Consider the following 15955-nt stretch of genomic DNA (forward strand, 5'->3'; position numbering starts at 1 on the left):
CTAGCCTTGAGAAAGTTCAAGGACAGTGCTCAGGCCCTGAGCCCAAAGCCCAAGACTAGCAAAAATAAATAATAAATAAATAAAAATAAAGAGAAAGTCATCACTTATCCTCTTTAATATCCATTTATCAACATTTTGTTACAATAATCATAAAAAATAATATCTGTTTTCAAAATCCACAGGAAATGATCCAGGGAGGAGCTTGTCTTGGGCTCTGACCCCTCACCTTTGGGAACTCCTGGCCAAGTCCCAGGCTCTTTGGCTTCCTGCCACCAGGTCCAGCCCCTCTTAGTACCTGAAGGACCAGGTGAGTCTTCTGGACCCATCCTTGCCCACAGGGTCAGTAAACAATGCCCTGGGGAGTTGGGGCCAGGTAGAGCCAAGGGATAAATGGGAGCATGGACAGATCAGGGTTTTGGGGAGCTAGTGAAGGAGAAGAGGAGGGCTGGAAGAGAAGAACAGGAATATGTGGGCCAGGAAACACGTGAACAAGCCTTGGCAGCTGTCAAGGGGCAAGTGTGCATCAAGAAGTGGGCACAGAGCTAAGTGAGGAAGAGCCTGGGAACTCTACTGCGAGACCAGGACTTCTCAGTGAACTTGGAAGAGTCCAAAATAGGTGAGGAAGGGAGCAGCCTTGAGATGGGCCCAGGGGAGAGTGCGGATCCGCAGGGAGGATCCTGGCCGCAAAGGTAATAGCCCAGACACCTGGCAGAGGCGAAGCTGGGGCCCTGGGGAACTGGCTGCTGTGGCTGAGAACTCCTCCAGGCATCGAAGGGTCAGCACCTCATCCACCAGCAAGTCCAGCTTCAGGTAGACAGCCTTCCCCTCATCAAAGTGCACCTGGGGTGGAAGAAATGCAAGGTAGTGTGCAAGAGAGACCTAGGCATCCCATCCCTTCCCAAACCCAAACAAGCCTTTAGCTTATCCCCTTCCTTTCGTCCTTCCCCTAAACCAAACCTTCTCTCTACAGTTATGGCTTTGTCCACAGAGCCAGGTGGGGCTTACCTGACAGTACAGGTAGTAGAGCCCAGCCCTGGTAACTGTAAATTCCCCAATCTGGCGGTCATAGCGTAGAGGGCTGGAGCTGTTGATTTTGGCTTCTTCCCAGCCACTCACTGTCCCATCCACACCTGAATGTGAATGTTCAGATAAGGAAAAGGACCTTTAGTGGACCCACACACTCGCCACGCGTTCATTGAATGTATACATATGGACTCTACCTTATATATCAGTGACCAAGACTAAGTGAAGAGCCAGGCCCTATGTAACCCACAGTGTAATAAGATGTTACATGAAGAAATCTAATATATATGATCAGAAATATTCAGGCAAATAGTCACCAGTGGTTGCTTCTGGAAAAAAAAAGTGTAGGATAAAAGAAACGTGGGGGGAAGGGGTTGGCCTAGAGGTAGAGTGCTTGCCTAGCATACATGTTTGAGTCCTTGTGCTGTGGCTCAAGTAGTAGAGCTCTAGCTTTGAGAAAGCCCAAGGACAATGCTCAGGCCCTGAGTTGAAGCCAGGACTGGAAAAAAAAACATCAAGGACAGTGCCCAGGCCCCGAGTTCAAGCCCCAAAACTGGCTAGAAAGAAAAAAGAAAGAAAGAAAGAGAAAGAAAGAGAAACATGGGGCCTTTCACATTTTATTTTATCTGTGCCTCTCTTGTTTCCCTCTTTTATGCTAAAATTGTTTGATTCATTAGAGTTTAAAAGAAGAGCTGAGGGGGGGTGTGGGGGGGGGGGAAATGGGTACCAAGACATGTGAAAGGGTATCGATGTATGTGAATTAATGCACCTTCTATCTGGCAAATATCATGTAACCCTTTTACTAATTACAATAAAAAAAATTTAATAAAAAAATAATAATAATAAAAAAGGAGAGCTGAGATTTGAGGATTTCAGTTCCAAGCAGCCCAGGCAGGAAGGTCTGTGAGACTCCTACCTTTAATTAATGACCAGAGAAGCTGGGAATGAAGCTGTGGCTCAAGTGTTAGAGAACTAGCCACAGTCAAAAGCTCAGGGACACTGCCCAGGGCCTGACTTCAAGCTTTAGTACCAGCACAAAAAATAAATAAAATAAATATAAATATAAAGGAATAAAGTACTTGCAGATTAACTTGGAAAACATTATGGCAAATGAAAGAAGCCACCATGTGTTACCCATGTAATAGGTAATATCTGGAGTAAGCAAATCTATAGAAACAGGAAGTAGATTATTGGGAGGTTAGGACTAGGGAATGATGGGAAGAAGAATTTATGGCCAAAATGTACAGGACTTCTTTTTCTTCTTATTTGTTTATTGTGTGTTGTTTTTGGTAGTTTCACCATGCAGCCCAGATGTGGCCTTCCTGCCTCCTAGTATATACTCCTGCCACTCCCAGCTTCATGGCTTCTTTTTGAGATGAAAATATTTTAACATCACTGTGATGGCTGGGTTCTGATGACTCATGTTTACAATTCTAGCTATACAATCTAAGGATTGTGGTTCAAAGTTAGCTTGTGCAGAAAAGTCTAAGTCTAAGACTCTTATCTCCAGTTAACTACCAAAAAGCTGAAAGTAGAGCTGTGGGTCAAGTAGTAGAATGCCAGCCTTGAAACGAAAAGTCAAACAAGATCATGAGGCCTAGAGTTAAAAGTCCCAGTACCAGCACAAAATAAATCAATTAACCGGGTGCTGGTGGCTCACACCTGTAATCCTAGTTACTCAAGAGGCTTAAGATCTGAGGATCATGATTCAAAGCCAACCCAAGCAGAAAAGTCAGTGAGATTCTTATTTCCACTAAACTACTGAAAAAGCTAGAAGTAGGGCTGTGGTTCAAGTGCTAGCCTTCAGCAAAAAAGCTCAGGATAGTGCACAGGCCTGAGTTCAAGCCCCAGGACTGGCACAATGAAACAAAATAAAAAGTAGAATTAGGGCCGGGAGTTTGTCCTAGTGGTAGAGTGCTTGCCTAGCATGTATAAAGACCTGGGTTCGATTCCTCGATACCACATACATAGAAAAAGCCAGAAGTGGTACTGTGGCTCAAGTGGTAGAGCTCTAGCCTTGAGAAAGCCTAAGGACAGTGCTCAGGCCTTGAGTTCAAGCCCTAGGAATGGCACCAAAAAAAAAGAAAAAGATGGAAGTGGTGCTGTGGCTCTAGTGGTAGAGCACTAGCCTTGAGAAAGCCCAAGGACTGTGCTCAGGCCCTGAGTTTAAGGCCCAGGACTGGCAAAAAATTAAATTAAATCACTATAATGATTGATGATTGCACCAATTGCACAAATGTACAAATAGACTGCAAGCCATTGTGGTTGAAATTTTAAATGGGTAAATTATATGAGATGTGAACTAGATCTCAATGAAATTGTGTTTTACACACACACACACACACACACACACATATATATATATATATATATATAGAGAGAGAGAGAGAGAGAGAGAGAGAGAGACAGACAGACAGACAGACACAGACAGAAAGAGAGAGAGAGATTGAAGGCTATAGCAGAGTTACTTGCCTAGCATGCACAAGGTCCTGAGCTCAATCCCCAGCACCATATAAATATACAAAAAATAAATTATCACAAATTAAATAGCCATAGAGCCAAGTATCAGGTGGTTCCCAGGTTCCCTGTGGCCCTCAAGCCATACCTCTCCAATCAAATCTCACATACTCTATTTTTGCCCTGGTTTTTTTTTTTTTTTTTTTTTTTTTTTTGCCAGTCCTGGGCTTGAGCTCAGGGCCTGAGCACTGTCCTTGGACTTTCTCAAGGCTAGAGCTCTACCACTTGAGCCTCAGCACCACTTCCGGCTTTTTTCTATGAATGTGGTACCAAGGAATCGAACCCGGGTCTTCATGCATGCTAGGCCAGCACTTTAACCACTAGGCCAAACTCCCGGCCCTCACATATTCTATTTTTGTTTTGTTGTTGTTGTTTTTTTTTTTTTTTTTTTTTGCCAGTCCTGGGATTTGAAGTCAGGAGCTAAGCACTGTCCTTGGGCTTTTTCCTCAAAGCTAGCACTCTGCCACTTGAGCCACAGCACCATTTCTGGCTTTTTTCTATGTATGTGGTATTGAGGAACCGAACACGGGTCTTCGTGCATGCTAGGCAAGCACTCTACCACTAGGCCAAACTCCCGGACCCTCACATACTCTAGTAATGGCAATCCTTTGCCATTCTGTTGTTTTGCCAGTTCTTGTGCACCAAGCTCATTTTTCCTAAGGGCCTTTTAATGTTCTTGCTTCTTCCCAGGATTACTCCCTGACTGGTCCTTTCTGCTATCTTAGACTACTCCAGTTTAAAATAGCCAGTCCATGGCTGAGAGTTTAGCCTAGTGGTAAGAGGGCTTGCCTAGCATGCACAAAGACCCAGGTTCAATTCCTCAGTATCGTATACATAGAAGAAGCCGGAAGTGGTGTTGTGGCTCAAGTGGTAGAACTCTAGCCTTGAGAACAAAGGACATGCTCAGGCCCTGAATTCAAACCCCAGGATAGACAAAATAAAATAGCCAGCGCAGCTAGGCTTTGGTACCTCATTCCTGTAACCCTAGTTACTCTGGAGGCTGAGATCTGAGTATTTTGGTTCAAAGCCAGCTAGGGCAGACAGAATCATGAGACCCTTATCTCCCCCTATTAACCACCAAAACAGCAGAAGTACAGGTGTTGCTCATGTGGTAGAGCACCAGCTTTGAGTAGAAAAAGCTAAGAGGAGCCGGTATGGTGGCTCATGCCTATAATCCTCGCTACTCAGGAGGTTGAGATCCGAGGATCAAGGTTCAAAGCCAGCTGGAGCACAAAAGGACCTGAGACTCTTATCTCCAGTTAACCTCTAGAAAATGGGGAAGTGAGGCTTGGCTCAAAGTTAGGGTGGTAGCCTTGAGTTGAAGAGCTCAGGGACAGTGCCCAGGCTGAGTTCAAGCCCCATGACCCACAAAAAAAAAAAAGAAGAAAAAAAAAAAAGAAAGAAAGGAAAAAGAAAAAGCCAAGAGAGTTCTTGGACCACACCATCATTGTGTTTTTGATAGTTAACTGGAATAGAGTCTAATGGACTCACAGTGTAATCCTTAGCCCTGTACCAGGGGCTCATACCTGTAATCCCAAATACTCAGGAGGCTGAGACTGAGGATCAGGCAGGAAGGCCTAAGAGATTTGTATCTCCAGTTAACTACCAATAAAGGCAGAAGTGTATTTGCAGCTCAAGTGTTAGAGCAGTAGTCTTAAGTACAAAAGTTCAAGGACAGTGCTCAAGTCCTAAGTTCAAACCCCATGACTGGCACAAAAAAACAAAACTATAATCCTCGGTGATTAATTGGAGATAAGAATCTCAGGATCTTTAGTACCCAGGCAGGCTTTGAACCTTGATCCTCAGATCTCAATCTCCTGAGTAGCTAGGATTATAGATGTGAGCCATCCGCTTGGCCTGCTCTGGTCATTTTTAAGAGTGGGTCTTACATTTTGTCCTTGCCAGTGTGGACCTGGATCCTTCTATTTACATTTCCCACCAACCTGGGATAACAGGCTTGTGCCACCATATTCAGTTTAAATTGTTGAGATGTCGCCTCTTGAGTATTTTTGCCCTGACTAGCCTGTAACATGAATCTTCTTGATCTCATTTTCCCATAGAGCTGGGATGGCAGGTGTGTCCTACTGTGCCAGCTACTTCCTGTGAAGTTTTTGCCCAGGCTGAACTTCAGTTGCCATCCTCCCAATATCCACTTCCTGAGGTCAGATTATAAGTGTGACAGTGGGTATTTGGCCATATTTATTTTGTTTGCTTTAGTGCCAGTCCTAGGGCTTGAACTCAGGATCTGGGTGCTACTGTTCTAAGCCTTGTCTGATCAAAGCTAGCACTCTGCCACTTGAGCCACAGCTCCACTTCTGTTTTTTGGGGGTGGTCAATTGGAGATAAAAATCTCATGGATTTTTCTGCAAGGGGTGCTTTTGAATTTCCATCTTCAGATGTCAGCCTCCTGCGTAGAGGATTATACATGTGAGCTACCATGCCTAGCCTAGTTTTTTTTTGTTTTCTGGTGTTTTTTGTTTGTTTTATATTCGCTGGTATCGGGGTTTGAATTCAGGAGTTTATACTGGCTTGGCTTACTTGCTTGCTTACTTGGCACTCTAAACACATAAGCCATGTCTCTAGCCACATTTTTGTTAGTTATTTTGGGGATAGAGTTTCATGAACATTTCTGTCTGGGCTGGCTCTGGACCACTGTTCTTCAGATCTCGGCCCCTTAAATAGCTAGGATTACAGGTGTAAGCCCCCAATGGCCAACCATGTTACTTTATGATGACTAACTTAAGAATGATTACAAAATTTCCTTTCTGACTTCACTTTTGGCTTCTGCTTTTTCACGTTACCACTCTGTTCCTCTAGCACTTTCTGCTTCAACCACACTGACTTCTTGCCTCCTCCAGCCTCTTGGCAAACCTTGTGCTTTCAAAACATGGCTCCTTTCTTCGTAACGTCCTTGGTGCCTGGTCCATCTTATCAGGCTTCAAGGACAGTGAAACCTCTTTGTGCTAGAAGGGAGTCCCTGATTCCTCTGTAAGATGGCTTGTCTTCCTGTGTGGTGCCATGCATGTTGGGCTACCTTCATTATCACTCTTGTTGCATGGCACAGTAATTACACATGTGTATACTACTTCCTGTCCTCTGCAGTGACTCCTGGAGCTTTCAGGTCCAAGTGTGACTTGCTGAGAGCTCCTAGGCTGGTCCCTGGCAAACAGCATGTTCCTAGCGCATGTATGTTGAGTCATGAATGAAGGCATGCCTGAGGAACTACCAAAACAAGTGGTCTTTTGTGTGTATGTGTGTGTGTGAGAGAGAGACAGAGAGACAGAGAAACAGAAATAAGAGTATTGAACTCAGGGCCTGAGCACTATCCATTAGCTTTTTTGCTCAAGGCTGGAGATGTACCACTTGAATTATAGCGCTACTTCAGGCTTTTTGATGGTTACATGGAGATAAGATTGTTATGGGGTTTTCCTGCCAAAGCTGGCTTTAAAGCATGATCATCAGATCTCAGCCTCCTGAGTAGCTAGGATTACAGGCGTGAGCCACCAACCCTGGGCTCCCCAGAGGCTTTATTGCTAACTAGTGTCTACAGAAAGCAGAATCATCTTGGCTATGAAGGGGAGCCTTCTGCTGGCCCTCTAGCTTCCATAGCACCACATCATTGTCAGGCTTCAAGCTCTGCTGGGAGAAAGGAGGCAAAAGTCCGAACTTCCTGCTCAGCCTCTTAGCTGACTATTGCCCTAGGAGAGAAGAGGATATCCCCAGCTGCAGAAACAGCTGAGGCAAAGAATGGTTGTGGCCCAAGGGCACAATCCAGCATACCCTAATTGGCTTCAAATCTGACCTCAACCAAGGGGCATAATATCCATCTGTTAAGTGGAGGTAACTAGAATGTCTTCCTGTTAGAACTACTGTGGAGATTAGACAAGATAAAACATGACCTTCTGTGGTGGCACACACCTATAATCCCAGCACTCAGAAGACTGAGAGTTCAAGGCCAGCCTAGACTACACAAAAGGCATTTAGTCACTTATTAGCTAAAGTGAATACATATATTCTTGCTAAAAGGACTAAACTTATTCTTGATCTATATCTACCCTCCACCTCCTACTCGCCCATTTCTCTGCTCCTTGTCACAGAGAAACTTTGGAAGTATTGTCATTGTCCCAACTTCCTTACTCCTTGATTTCTACTCAATGCTTAGCAGCCTCCATCCTAACTACACCACTGAAGCTATCTTGAAAAGTCACTAGTTAGCCAGATGCTGGTGACTCACAGCTATAATCCTAGCTAGACAAGAAGTTGAAATCTGAGGATTGAGTTCGAAGCGGAAAAATCTGTGAGACTCTTATCTACAATTAACCAGCAAAAGCCAGAAATGGTGATGTAGCTCAAGTGATAAGAGTTACAGCCTTGAGGTAAAATAATAAATGAAGAGTGTGAGGCCCTGTGTTCAAGCCCCACTACTGGCACACAGACATATAGACACACAAAAAGTCACTATCTCATGTGACCTCCCAGCTGCTTCCACCCAGACAGCCACATCCTGAAACAGCGTCTGTCTCTGGCTGCTTCTCAGTCTCATCAGCTGGCCCCACTTCTAGATGGACAAGGGTCAAAAACTTTAATTCTTCGAGCCTTTCAGTCCCCTGGTATCTCATGCAATCCTGTAGCTTTAAATAACATCCACATGACCATGACTTCTGTCCTTTGTCATCCTCACATTGCCTGAGCTAATCTATGTCCAGTCAGTCATCTATTGGTGAAATTTACTGACGTTTATCCACTTTTTTATTATTAAATATTTAAAGTTACTATCAAGTCATCCCATCCTATTTCTTCCATGGTCAACTTCTGTTAGGAAAGAGTATCATCACCCCTAGAGATATCCAAGTTAAAAATCTAGAAATGAAGCCTGGTATAGGTGGCTCAGTCCTGAGCTACTCAGGAGGCTGAGATCTGAGGACTGCAGTTTGAAGCCAGCTTGGGTAGGAAAGTCAGTGAGACTCTGACCTCTAATTAAAGAGTAAAAAGCTGAAAGTAGAGCTATGACTCAAGTGGTAGAGTGTCTGTCTTGAGCACAAAAGCTCAGGGACAGTACCCAGGTCCTGAGTTCAACCCCTGGGACACACACACACACACACACACACACACACACACACACGATCTAGAAGTAAAATAAACCAGACAAAGTGGCACACGCATGTAGTCTAAACTACATGGAAAGCTGAAGCAAGAAAATCACTTGAGCCAAGAAGTTTCAGATCAGCCTGGACAACACAGATCCCCATCTCAAAAAATATGTCTATATTACATGACACTGTGAATCCATTCTTGCTCTTGCTCTTACCCATACATAAGCCACATTCAACCCATCCACCTCTGTCCATCTGCTGCTAACACCTCCGACCAAGCCACTCTCATATTTTGCTCTCTGGTGTTCATGATAGAAGGGCATTCCAGATGTAGGACTAACATGTTCAAACTCCAGAAAAGGTACACTGGGACATAAACTCATCAGGCATGGTCCATGCATAAGTGGATGCCAGAAAGTGGATTGGAGATCCAACCACAGAGCAGCTATAGACCAAGGAGAGGTGTGACAGGATAATAAAATAGATGGGTTTTGTGAGTGGAGGGCCTTAGCTTTGGCAGCAGAGGTATAATAGAGCAGGTGGGGAGAGCGAGGAATGAGGATGGTGCTGGAGTTGGGTTTGGAGTTCAGAGATCATGGGGTAAGGATGGAAAAGCTGAGCAGACTACATGTGTCGAGGAGTACAGATCAGGGCAGGAAGCCATGTGGAGTTCAGACAGAAAAGAAAAGGAACGAATCATAGCTCTTCCTTGGAGAACAGCACGGAAGGAGAAAGATAGGGCCACTGGTAGGATGGTGTTCCTGGCCTGGCTTTTGTGAAAAGAAGTGTCTTCTGGGGATCCCATGTTTGGAGAGAACTAAAAGAAAGAACTAAGCACTGAGACCTTCAGGAATTGTCTTCTGGGATTCCTCAGTGGAAGGCAGGGAAGGGGTTGGGAAATCAAAAGCTTGGGACCCTTTTCTCTACAAGCCATTGCTGTGGGGGCCAAGGGACACATCGGAAGTAGAGATGAGGTCTCACCCGCCTGTGCTCCGTCTTGTCCCGGTTGTGGATGAACTGTAAGACACCAGGGAAGCGTTGATGAGACATGCCTCTCTCCTGTGCCACCCCTCCTCTGAGCATGCTCACCTATCACCCACCTTCATAGTGGGCTGCAATCACTCTGCGAGCCCGTGCTTTCCGGCCTTTAGGGGCTGAAAACCAAGCAAAGGTATATGAGTAGAAAAGACATTTCTCAGGAGAGGGGGAGGGAGGGTCTAGGAACCAGTCTCCAGCCTGGCTGCTCTTAGGACTTGGCATCCTCAGTTTTGTCCAAGCCTCTTAGCTAAGAAGCCAAGCCCTTAGCTGGGCACAGGTGGCTCAAGTCACCAATCAGTCCTACCTACTCAGGAGGCTAAGATCTAAGGATCACAGTTTGAAGCCAGCCCTAGACTCTTAGCTCCAATTAACCAGCAAAAAGCCACAAGTGGAGCTGTGGCTCAAGTGGTAATGTACCAGTCTTGAAAAAAAAAAAAAAAAGCTCAGTGACAGCACTCAAGTACTGAATTGAAGCCCCAGGACCTGCACCAAACAAACAAGTCATACCAAGATAACAGGCTTAGGCCGAAACAGTCTCACTCTACAAACATGAATACATGGTCATAGGACTACTCCAGTCATAAATGTCTTTGCTTACTGCGACTCAGTCTGACTCCCCCATCCTCATGAGGGCTCCAGAGTCATTCTAACCCATTTGGGAGATGTTCCGGGGGAGGCAGTTTCATGTGATCAAAGGAGCTTCTGAGGGGAGGGTTATCATCCCCGGGTTCCAGTCTTAACTGGTTAGCTGTATGACTCATTTCACGCTCTCTCCTGTTTCTATGTAAAGACGATGGTTTTATTCTGTCCACTCTGTCTGGTCACTTGTCACTCCTGAGGATGAGATAGAGGAATGCTCACCACTCCTGCGTGGCCGGACAAGTTGTTTCAGGAAAGGCATGCCATCCTGGCTTTCTTCTGTCTGGGAATTCAGTTCCTAGGGGAATTAAGATCAGAACTCAACCAGGGCCTCTCAGAAACGAGACTCAACCCAGCAGGGCCTGTCAAGAGCCACCAGTCAGCAATAGCCATAGAAGTCCAAGGGACCGCCAGGTGCCTATGGCTCACACCTGTTATACTAGCCACTCAGAAGGCTGAGATCTGAGGGTCTCAATCCAAAGCCAGCCCCAGCAAAAAGTCAATGAAACTCCAATTAATCTCCCAATTCACCTCTGATTAACCAACAAAAAGTTGGAGTGGAGCTGTGGCTCAAGTATGAGCCTTGAGCAGAAAAGCTAAGGGACAAGCACCCAGGCCTCTGAGTTCAAGCCTCAGTGTACTGGTACACACACACACACACACACACACACGAAAGACCAAGTCCTAGGGACTCATCAATCAAGTGTGTAAATCAGGCCTACTTTTCAACCCTTTCTGGCAACTAGCCAAACTTTCCCAGCCCTCCATCCTTAATCAGCATAGACCCTGTGCTCTGCTGGTGTGTTGCACACATGCCTACAGTCAGTCAGCATGCACAGGTGGTACACACCCTTCACACAACAGCATCCACCTCCTTGTGGCAGGTTCTAGCAGCCCCATTTCTCCCATAGCCAATCAATGCTTCCCATTAGATGGCACAGCTCTGGGACTCACTTATTCCACACAGTGGTCACTCTCACACACACACACACACACACACACACAGACACACACACACACACGCACATGCCATGCATGCTGGTGCACCCTTTTCCCTCACAGAAACACACACCCTGGCATGCAAGTCTTCACAACTGTGATTCATGTGTTGGCACACAGCTGATACAGCCTGCACGCCCTGCAGCCCCAGCTCTACCACATTTCCCCTACCCACAGCTGGCACATGGCACCCACACCTACTCACCGGGGGCTCCAGATCCTCCTCTGTCACCAGCTCCTCCTGGGAAGACTCCTGCTAGGAAGAAAGCAGCGTCACCCTATCCTCCACCTGACTTCTTGTCCCCTGCTCCTCTGCCAGTGCCCTGGCCCTCTGCCCACCCGGCGCCCATCTGCTGCTCTGCAATCTCGGCTCCAAATGTGCCCGGGAAGGGGTGTGCTGAGGGCCTCACCTGGGCTGCGAGCGATGCGCGGCTCCCCAGGCTGACCACGGCCAGCAGGAGGCCAAGGCAGGCCAGCGCCAGGCCCAGGCCCAGCACGAGTGGGGCCAGCAGGGCGGTGCCAGGCTCCCCCCGGCGCCCCCTCCGCCTCTGGCTCCGACGGGCGGCCATGGGGGCGGGGGGCTGTGCCTGCCTCACCGCCCCCCCATCCCTGGACCCGAGGGATGGGGGGAGGGGGAGCCGGCGGGCGGATCGGGTTGGGGAGAGGGAGGGGCCAGGGAAACGGGGCGGGGGGGGGAGGTGGCGGATGAGGACAGGAAGCCGGACACTGTTTGTGTGTGATTAAACTCCAGGCCTCCACCGAGCGCCCTGCGCCGCTGGAACGCGCACCGCCCGCCCCAGCCACCCGGGCGCCCCTCGGGGCCCGCGGAGCCCAGGCGGTGCACGCGGGCAGCCCGGGGAGCATGTGCGCGCCAGGGCGGCCCCTCCAGACAGCCGGAACACGCTCCACGGCCTCCAAGACAGGGCGAGATCAGAGCTGGGCCTGTGGCCCGGGCGAGGGGACCCGGCCTGGAACGCCAGGCTGGTCCTGTCCAGATCAGAGGAGCCCAGCGCTAGACAGTGTGTGGTCAGCATGTCAGAACCATCGCCCGCCAGGGTCACTCCGGGATTTCATCAATGACACCAGAGGGCAATTCCAGGAGAAACAGGGAAGAGGGAGAGCCTGCAGACAGCCGTTCACTTGGGCCGCGTTGTTTCCCCCTCTCGCAGTCAAGCTGTGAGCAGGTAGTGTAAATGCCTCCCGCAGCCGGAGAGGGCAAGCCGGAACAGTGGGGCTTCCCCCGGCAGCTTGTTTCTCTGGAAACCCCAGTACTATTTCTGATATCATAGAGCAGAACAGTTCCTAAAATGAATTGGGTAAATCCTGGGGGTTTTGTTGGTTTGTTTTTGGTTTTTGCTAGGAAAACAGTTTTGTAAAGCAAGCAAGGTTTTCAAAGTTTCATTTAAACCGTACTGTTCATTTCTGCACATTGGTGGTGCAAAGGATTATAAAACAACTCTATTGCAAGACCAATTATGGGGGAGGGGGGAGAGAATACAGGGACTGTGATTCACGACTGCAATCCTGGCTACTCAGGAAGCTGAGATCTGGAGGATTGCAGTTCAAAGCCAGCCAAAAAGAAAAATCTGTTAGACTAACCAGCACAAAGCCAGGTTGGAGGGGTGGCTCAAGTAGTAGAGCAAGAAAGCTGAACAAATGTCAGACCCTAAGTTCAGGCTCTGGTACTAGCACACACACACAATAATAATAATAATAATAACAACAACAACAATAGCAACTAAGGTGAAGCTGTGAATCTGAACAAGGTGAGGACATGGACAGCTGCCAGTTGTACCCAGTCCCTGACACACACACACACACACACACACCCCCCGGTGTTTACATTCAGTGCAGAGGTTGCATAAGAACAGTATTGGGACCCACAGACCTGCACAGCAGGACTTAGGAAAATTCTGATGACTACTGATTTCATCGATTTGCTGGGCTCTTCTGTATTAGGTCTTGGGGGAGCAGGCGCAGATATAGCAGGGACCTATGCCTGTGTGAGCCACTCCGGGAGTATACCTCAATGTAGAACATGATTTGTAGTCATTATAATTTTACAAATTACATCTCCAACACAAAGGGAAGGATCTTCTGATTTCACACCAGCAGTCATTTGTCAGGATTTCTACTAATCTTACTAGCCTTTGGCTAGTAAACTTTTATAGACCTGATAAACCTTTATCAGAGAGTCTGAGGGGGTGTTAGTGCCTCACACCTGTAATCCTAGCTACTCAGGAGGCAGAGATCTAAAGATGGAGGTTCAAAGCCAATCCCTGCATGAAAGTCTATGAGATTCTTATCTCCAATTTACCACAAGAAAACTGCAAGTGGCACTGTGGCTCAAAGTGGTAGAGCACTAGCCTTGTGCTGAAGAGCTCAGGGACAGCACCTAGGCTCAGAATTCAAGTCCTGTGACCAAAGAGAAGCATGAGTAGCTAGCCAGATATAAATGACTGGCCACGCTTATTACTTTAGGTATAATGTCCTTGGTCACACATATAACTTCTTTTGCTACTTTTACTGTCACCCTAGCCCATAACATTCACACTAGCCATGCAGTAAACCTATTGGCTCATAACGTGTTCCAAATCTTTGAGATATAGGTTGATTTTGATTCTAGGATTAATGCCAGACTAAACATTCTAGAACAAACGGTGCTTCTATTAGGCAATGAATTGGATGCTCTAAGTAAACAAGCTTTCCTTTGCCATGAAGGGCTAAAATCTATTTCTGTAGCCAGCTTTCATTATAATGGGTCGCTGTACAATTGGTCACAAATGCAGGCTCATTTGCAAGGAATCTGGTCAGGCTCTGAGACCACCTTGATTTGAAAAATTTATTCAGTTACAAAAGAAACATGTAGAAGAAGTTTCCTCAGCACATAAGTGGCACAGTGATTTTTACAAGAATTAAAGAGCTAACTGGGCACTGGTGGCTCACACCTATAATTCTAGGTAATCAGGAAGCTGAGATCTGAGGATTTTGGTTTCAAGCCAACCCAGATAGAAAACTGTGAGATTCTTTCTCTTTTTTCTCTTTTTCTTTTTGCCAGTCCTGGGGCTTGAACTCAGGGCCTGAGCTTCTTTTGGTCAAGGCTAGCACTCTACCACTTGAGTCACAGAGCCACTTCCAGCTTTTTCTGTTTATGTGGTATTGAGGAATCAAACTCAGGACTCCAAGTACATTCCACTAAGCCTCATTCCCAGCCCTTTCCTGAGATTCTTATATCCAATTAAACACCCAAACCCACTAGAAGTGAAGCTGTGGTTCAAAGTGGCAGAGCACTATCCTTAAGCAAAAGGGCTCAAGGACAGCACCGAGTACTCTCATTCTAGCCCCACAATCAACATAAATAAATAGATGGCATTAATTTCATCAACATCTTAAAACCCTCTGCATGGTAATTGTAATTGGACAATTCTTTTTTTGCGGGGGAGGGAAGGGGGGATTAGGTCATGGGGCTTGAACTCTGGGCCTGGGCGCTGTCCCTGAGCTCTTCAGCTCAAGGCTAGTGCTCTACCACTTAAGCTCCAGCACCACCTCCAGCTTTCTGGTGATTAATTGGAGGATAAAAGTCTCAATGAGCTGAGTGCCGTGGCTCACGCCTGTAATCCTAACTGCTCTGGAGGCTGAGATCTGAGGATCAAGGTTCAAAGCAGCCTGGACACAAAAGGACCGGAGACTCTTTTTTTTTTTTTTTTTGCCAGTCCTGGGCTTGAGCTCAGGGCCTGAGCACTGTCCTTGGACTTTCTCAAGGCTAGAGCTCTACCACTTGAGCCTCAGCACCACTTCTGGCTTTTTTCTATGTATGTGGTACCGAGGAATCGAACCCGGGTCTTCCTGCATGCTAGGCAAGCAATATAACCACTAGGCCAAACTCCCGGCTCCGGACCTGAGACTCTTATCTCCAATTAACCCCTAGAAAATAGGAAATAGGGCTTGGCTCAAGGGTAGGGTGGTAGCCTTGAACTGAAAAGCTCAGGGACAGCACCCAGGCTGAGTTCAAACCCATGACAAAAAAAAAAAGTCTCACTGATTTTTGTGCCCTGGCTGACTTTGAACCACAATCCTTAGATCTCAGCCTCCCGAATGGCTGGGATTACAGGCATGAGCTACCAGTGCCCGGCTGACAGTTTCTTTCTCTCTTTCTTTCTTTCTTTCTTTCTTTCCTTTTTTGTTGTTATTGTTGGTCATAGAACTTGAACTCTGTGCCTGGGTATTGCCCCTGAGCTCTTCAGCTTAAGGCTACCACCTTACCCCTTCAGCCACAGTGCCAATTCTGGTTTTCTGGTGGTTAATTGGAGATAAGAGTTTCACGAACTTTTTAGTGCCTGGGCTGGCTTTGAACTGCGATCCTCAGATCTCAGCCTCCTGAGTAGCTAGGATTATAGGCATGAGCTAACACGCCCAGCACCGGCTGACAACTCTTTTTTTTTTTTTTTTTTTTTGCCAGTCCTGGGCTTGAGCTCAGGGTCTGAGCGCTGTTCTTGGGCTTTCTCAAGGTTAGAGCTCTACCACTTAAGCCTCAGCACCACTTCCAGCTTTTTTCTATGTATGTGGGACCTAGGGATGGAACCCAAGTCTTTGTGCATGCTAGGCAAGCAGTCTACCACTAGGCCAAACTCCCGGCCCCACTGGCT

General features: G+C 47.0%; 1 protein-coding gene across 1 annotated transcript; it reads right to left on the bottom strand.

Moving 5' to 3' along the window:
• Positions 1-78: 78 nt before the first annotated feature.
• On the bottom strand, positions 79-11959 carry Tnfsf12 (TNF superfamily member 12). Its single transcript, XM_090349674.1, has 7 exons — positions 11720-11959; positions 11515-11562; positions 10533-10608; positions 9734-9787; positions 9615-9650; positions 1006-1130; positions 79-840 (listed from the first exon to the last, which is right to left on the bottom strand). Exons 1-7 carry the CDS (start codon positions 11876-11878, stop codon positions 589-591), a joined length of 750 nt encoding a protein of 249 aa, XP_090205800.1. The 5' UTR covers positions 11879-11959; the 3' UTR covers positions 79-588.
• Positions 11960-15955: the final 3996 nt, after the last annotated feature.

This window comes from Megascapheus bottae, chromosome 17 (genome assembly GCF_031878675.1).
Source record: "Megascapheus bottae isolate mThoBot1 chromosome 17, mThoBot2.hap1, whole genome shotgun sequence".
Taxonomy (NCBI): domain Eukaryota; kingdom Metazoa; phylum Chordata; class Mammalia; order Rodentia; family Geomyidae; genus Megascapheus; species Megascapheus bottae.

Coding starts and splice junctions, on each gene's coding strand:
- Tnfsf12 (XM_090349674.1), bottom strand. CDS start 11,878: ATGGCCGCCCGTCGGAGCCAGAGGCGGAGGGGGCGCCGGGGGGAGCCT. Junction 10,609..11,514: donor AGGAGGATCTGGAGCCCCCG/GTGAGTAGGTGT, acceptor TAATTCCCCTAG/GAACTGAATTCCCAGACAGA. Junction 1,131..9,614: donor ACAAGACGGAGCACAGGCGG/GTGAGACCTCAT, acceptor ATTCACATTCAG/GTGTGGATGGGACAGTGAGT.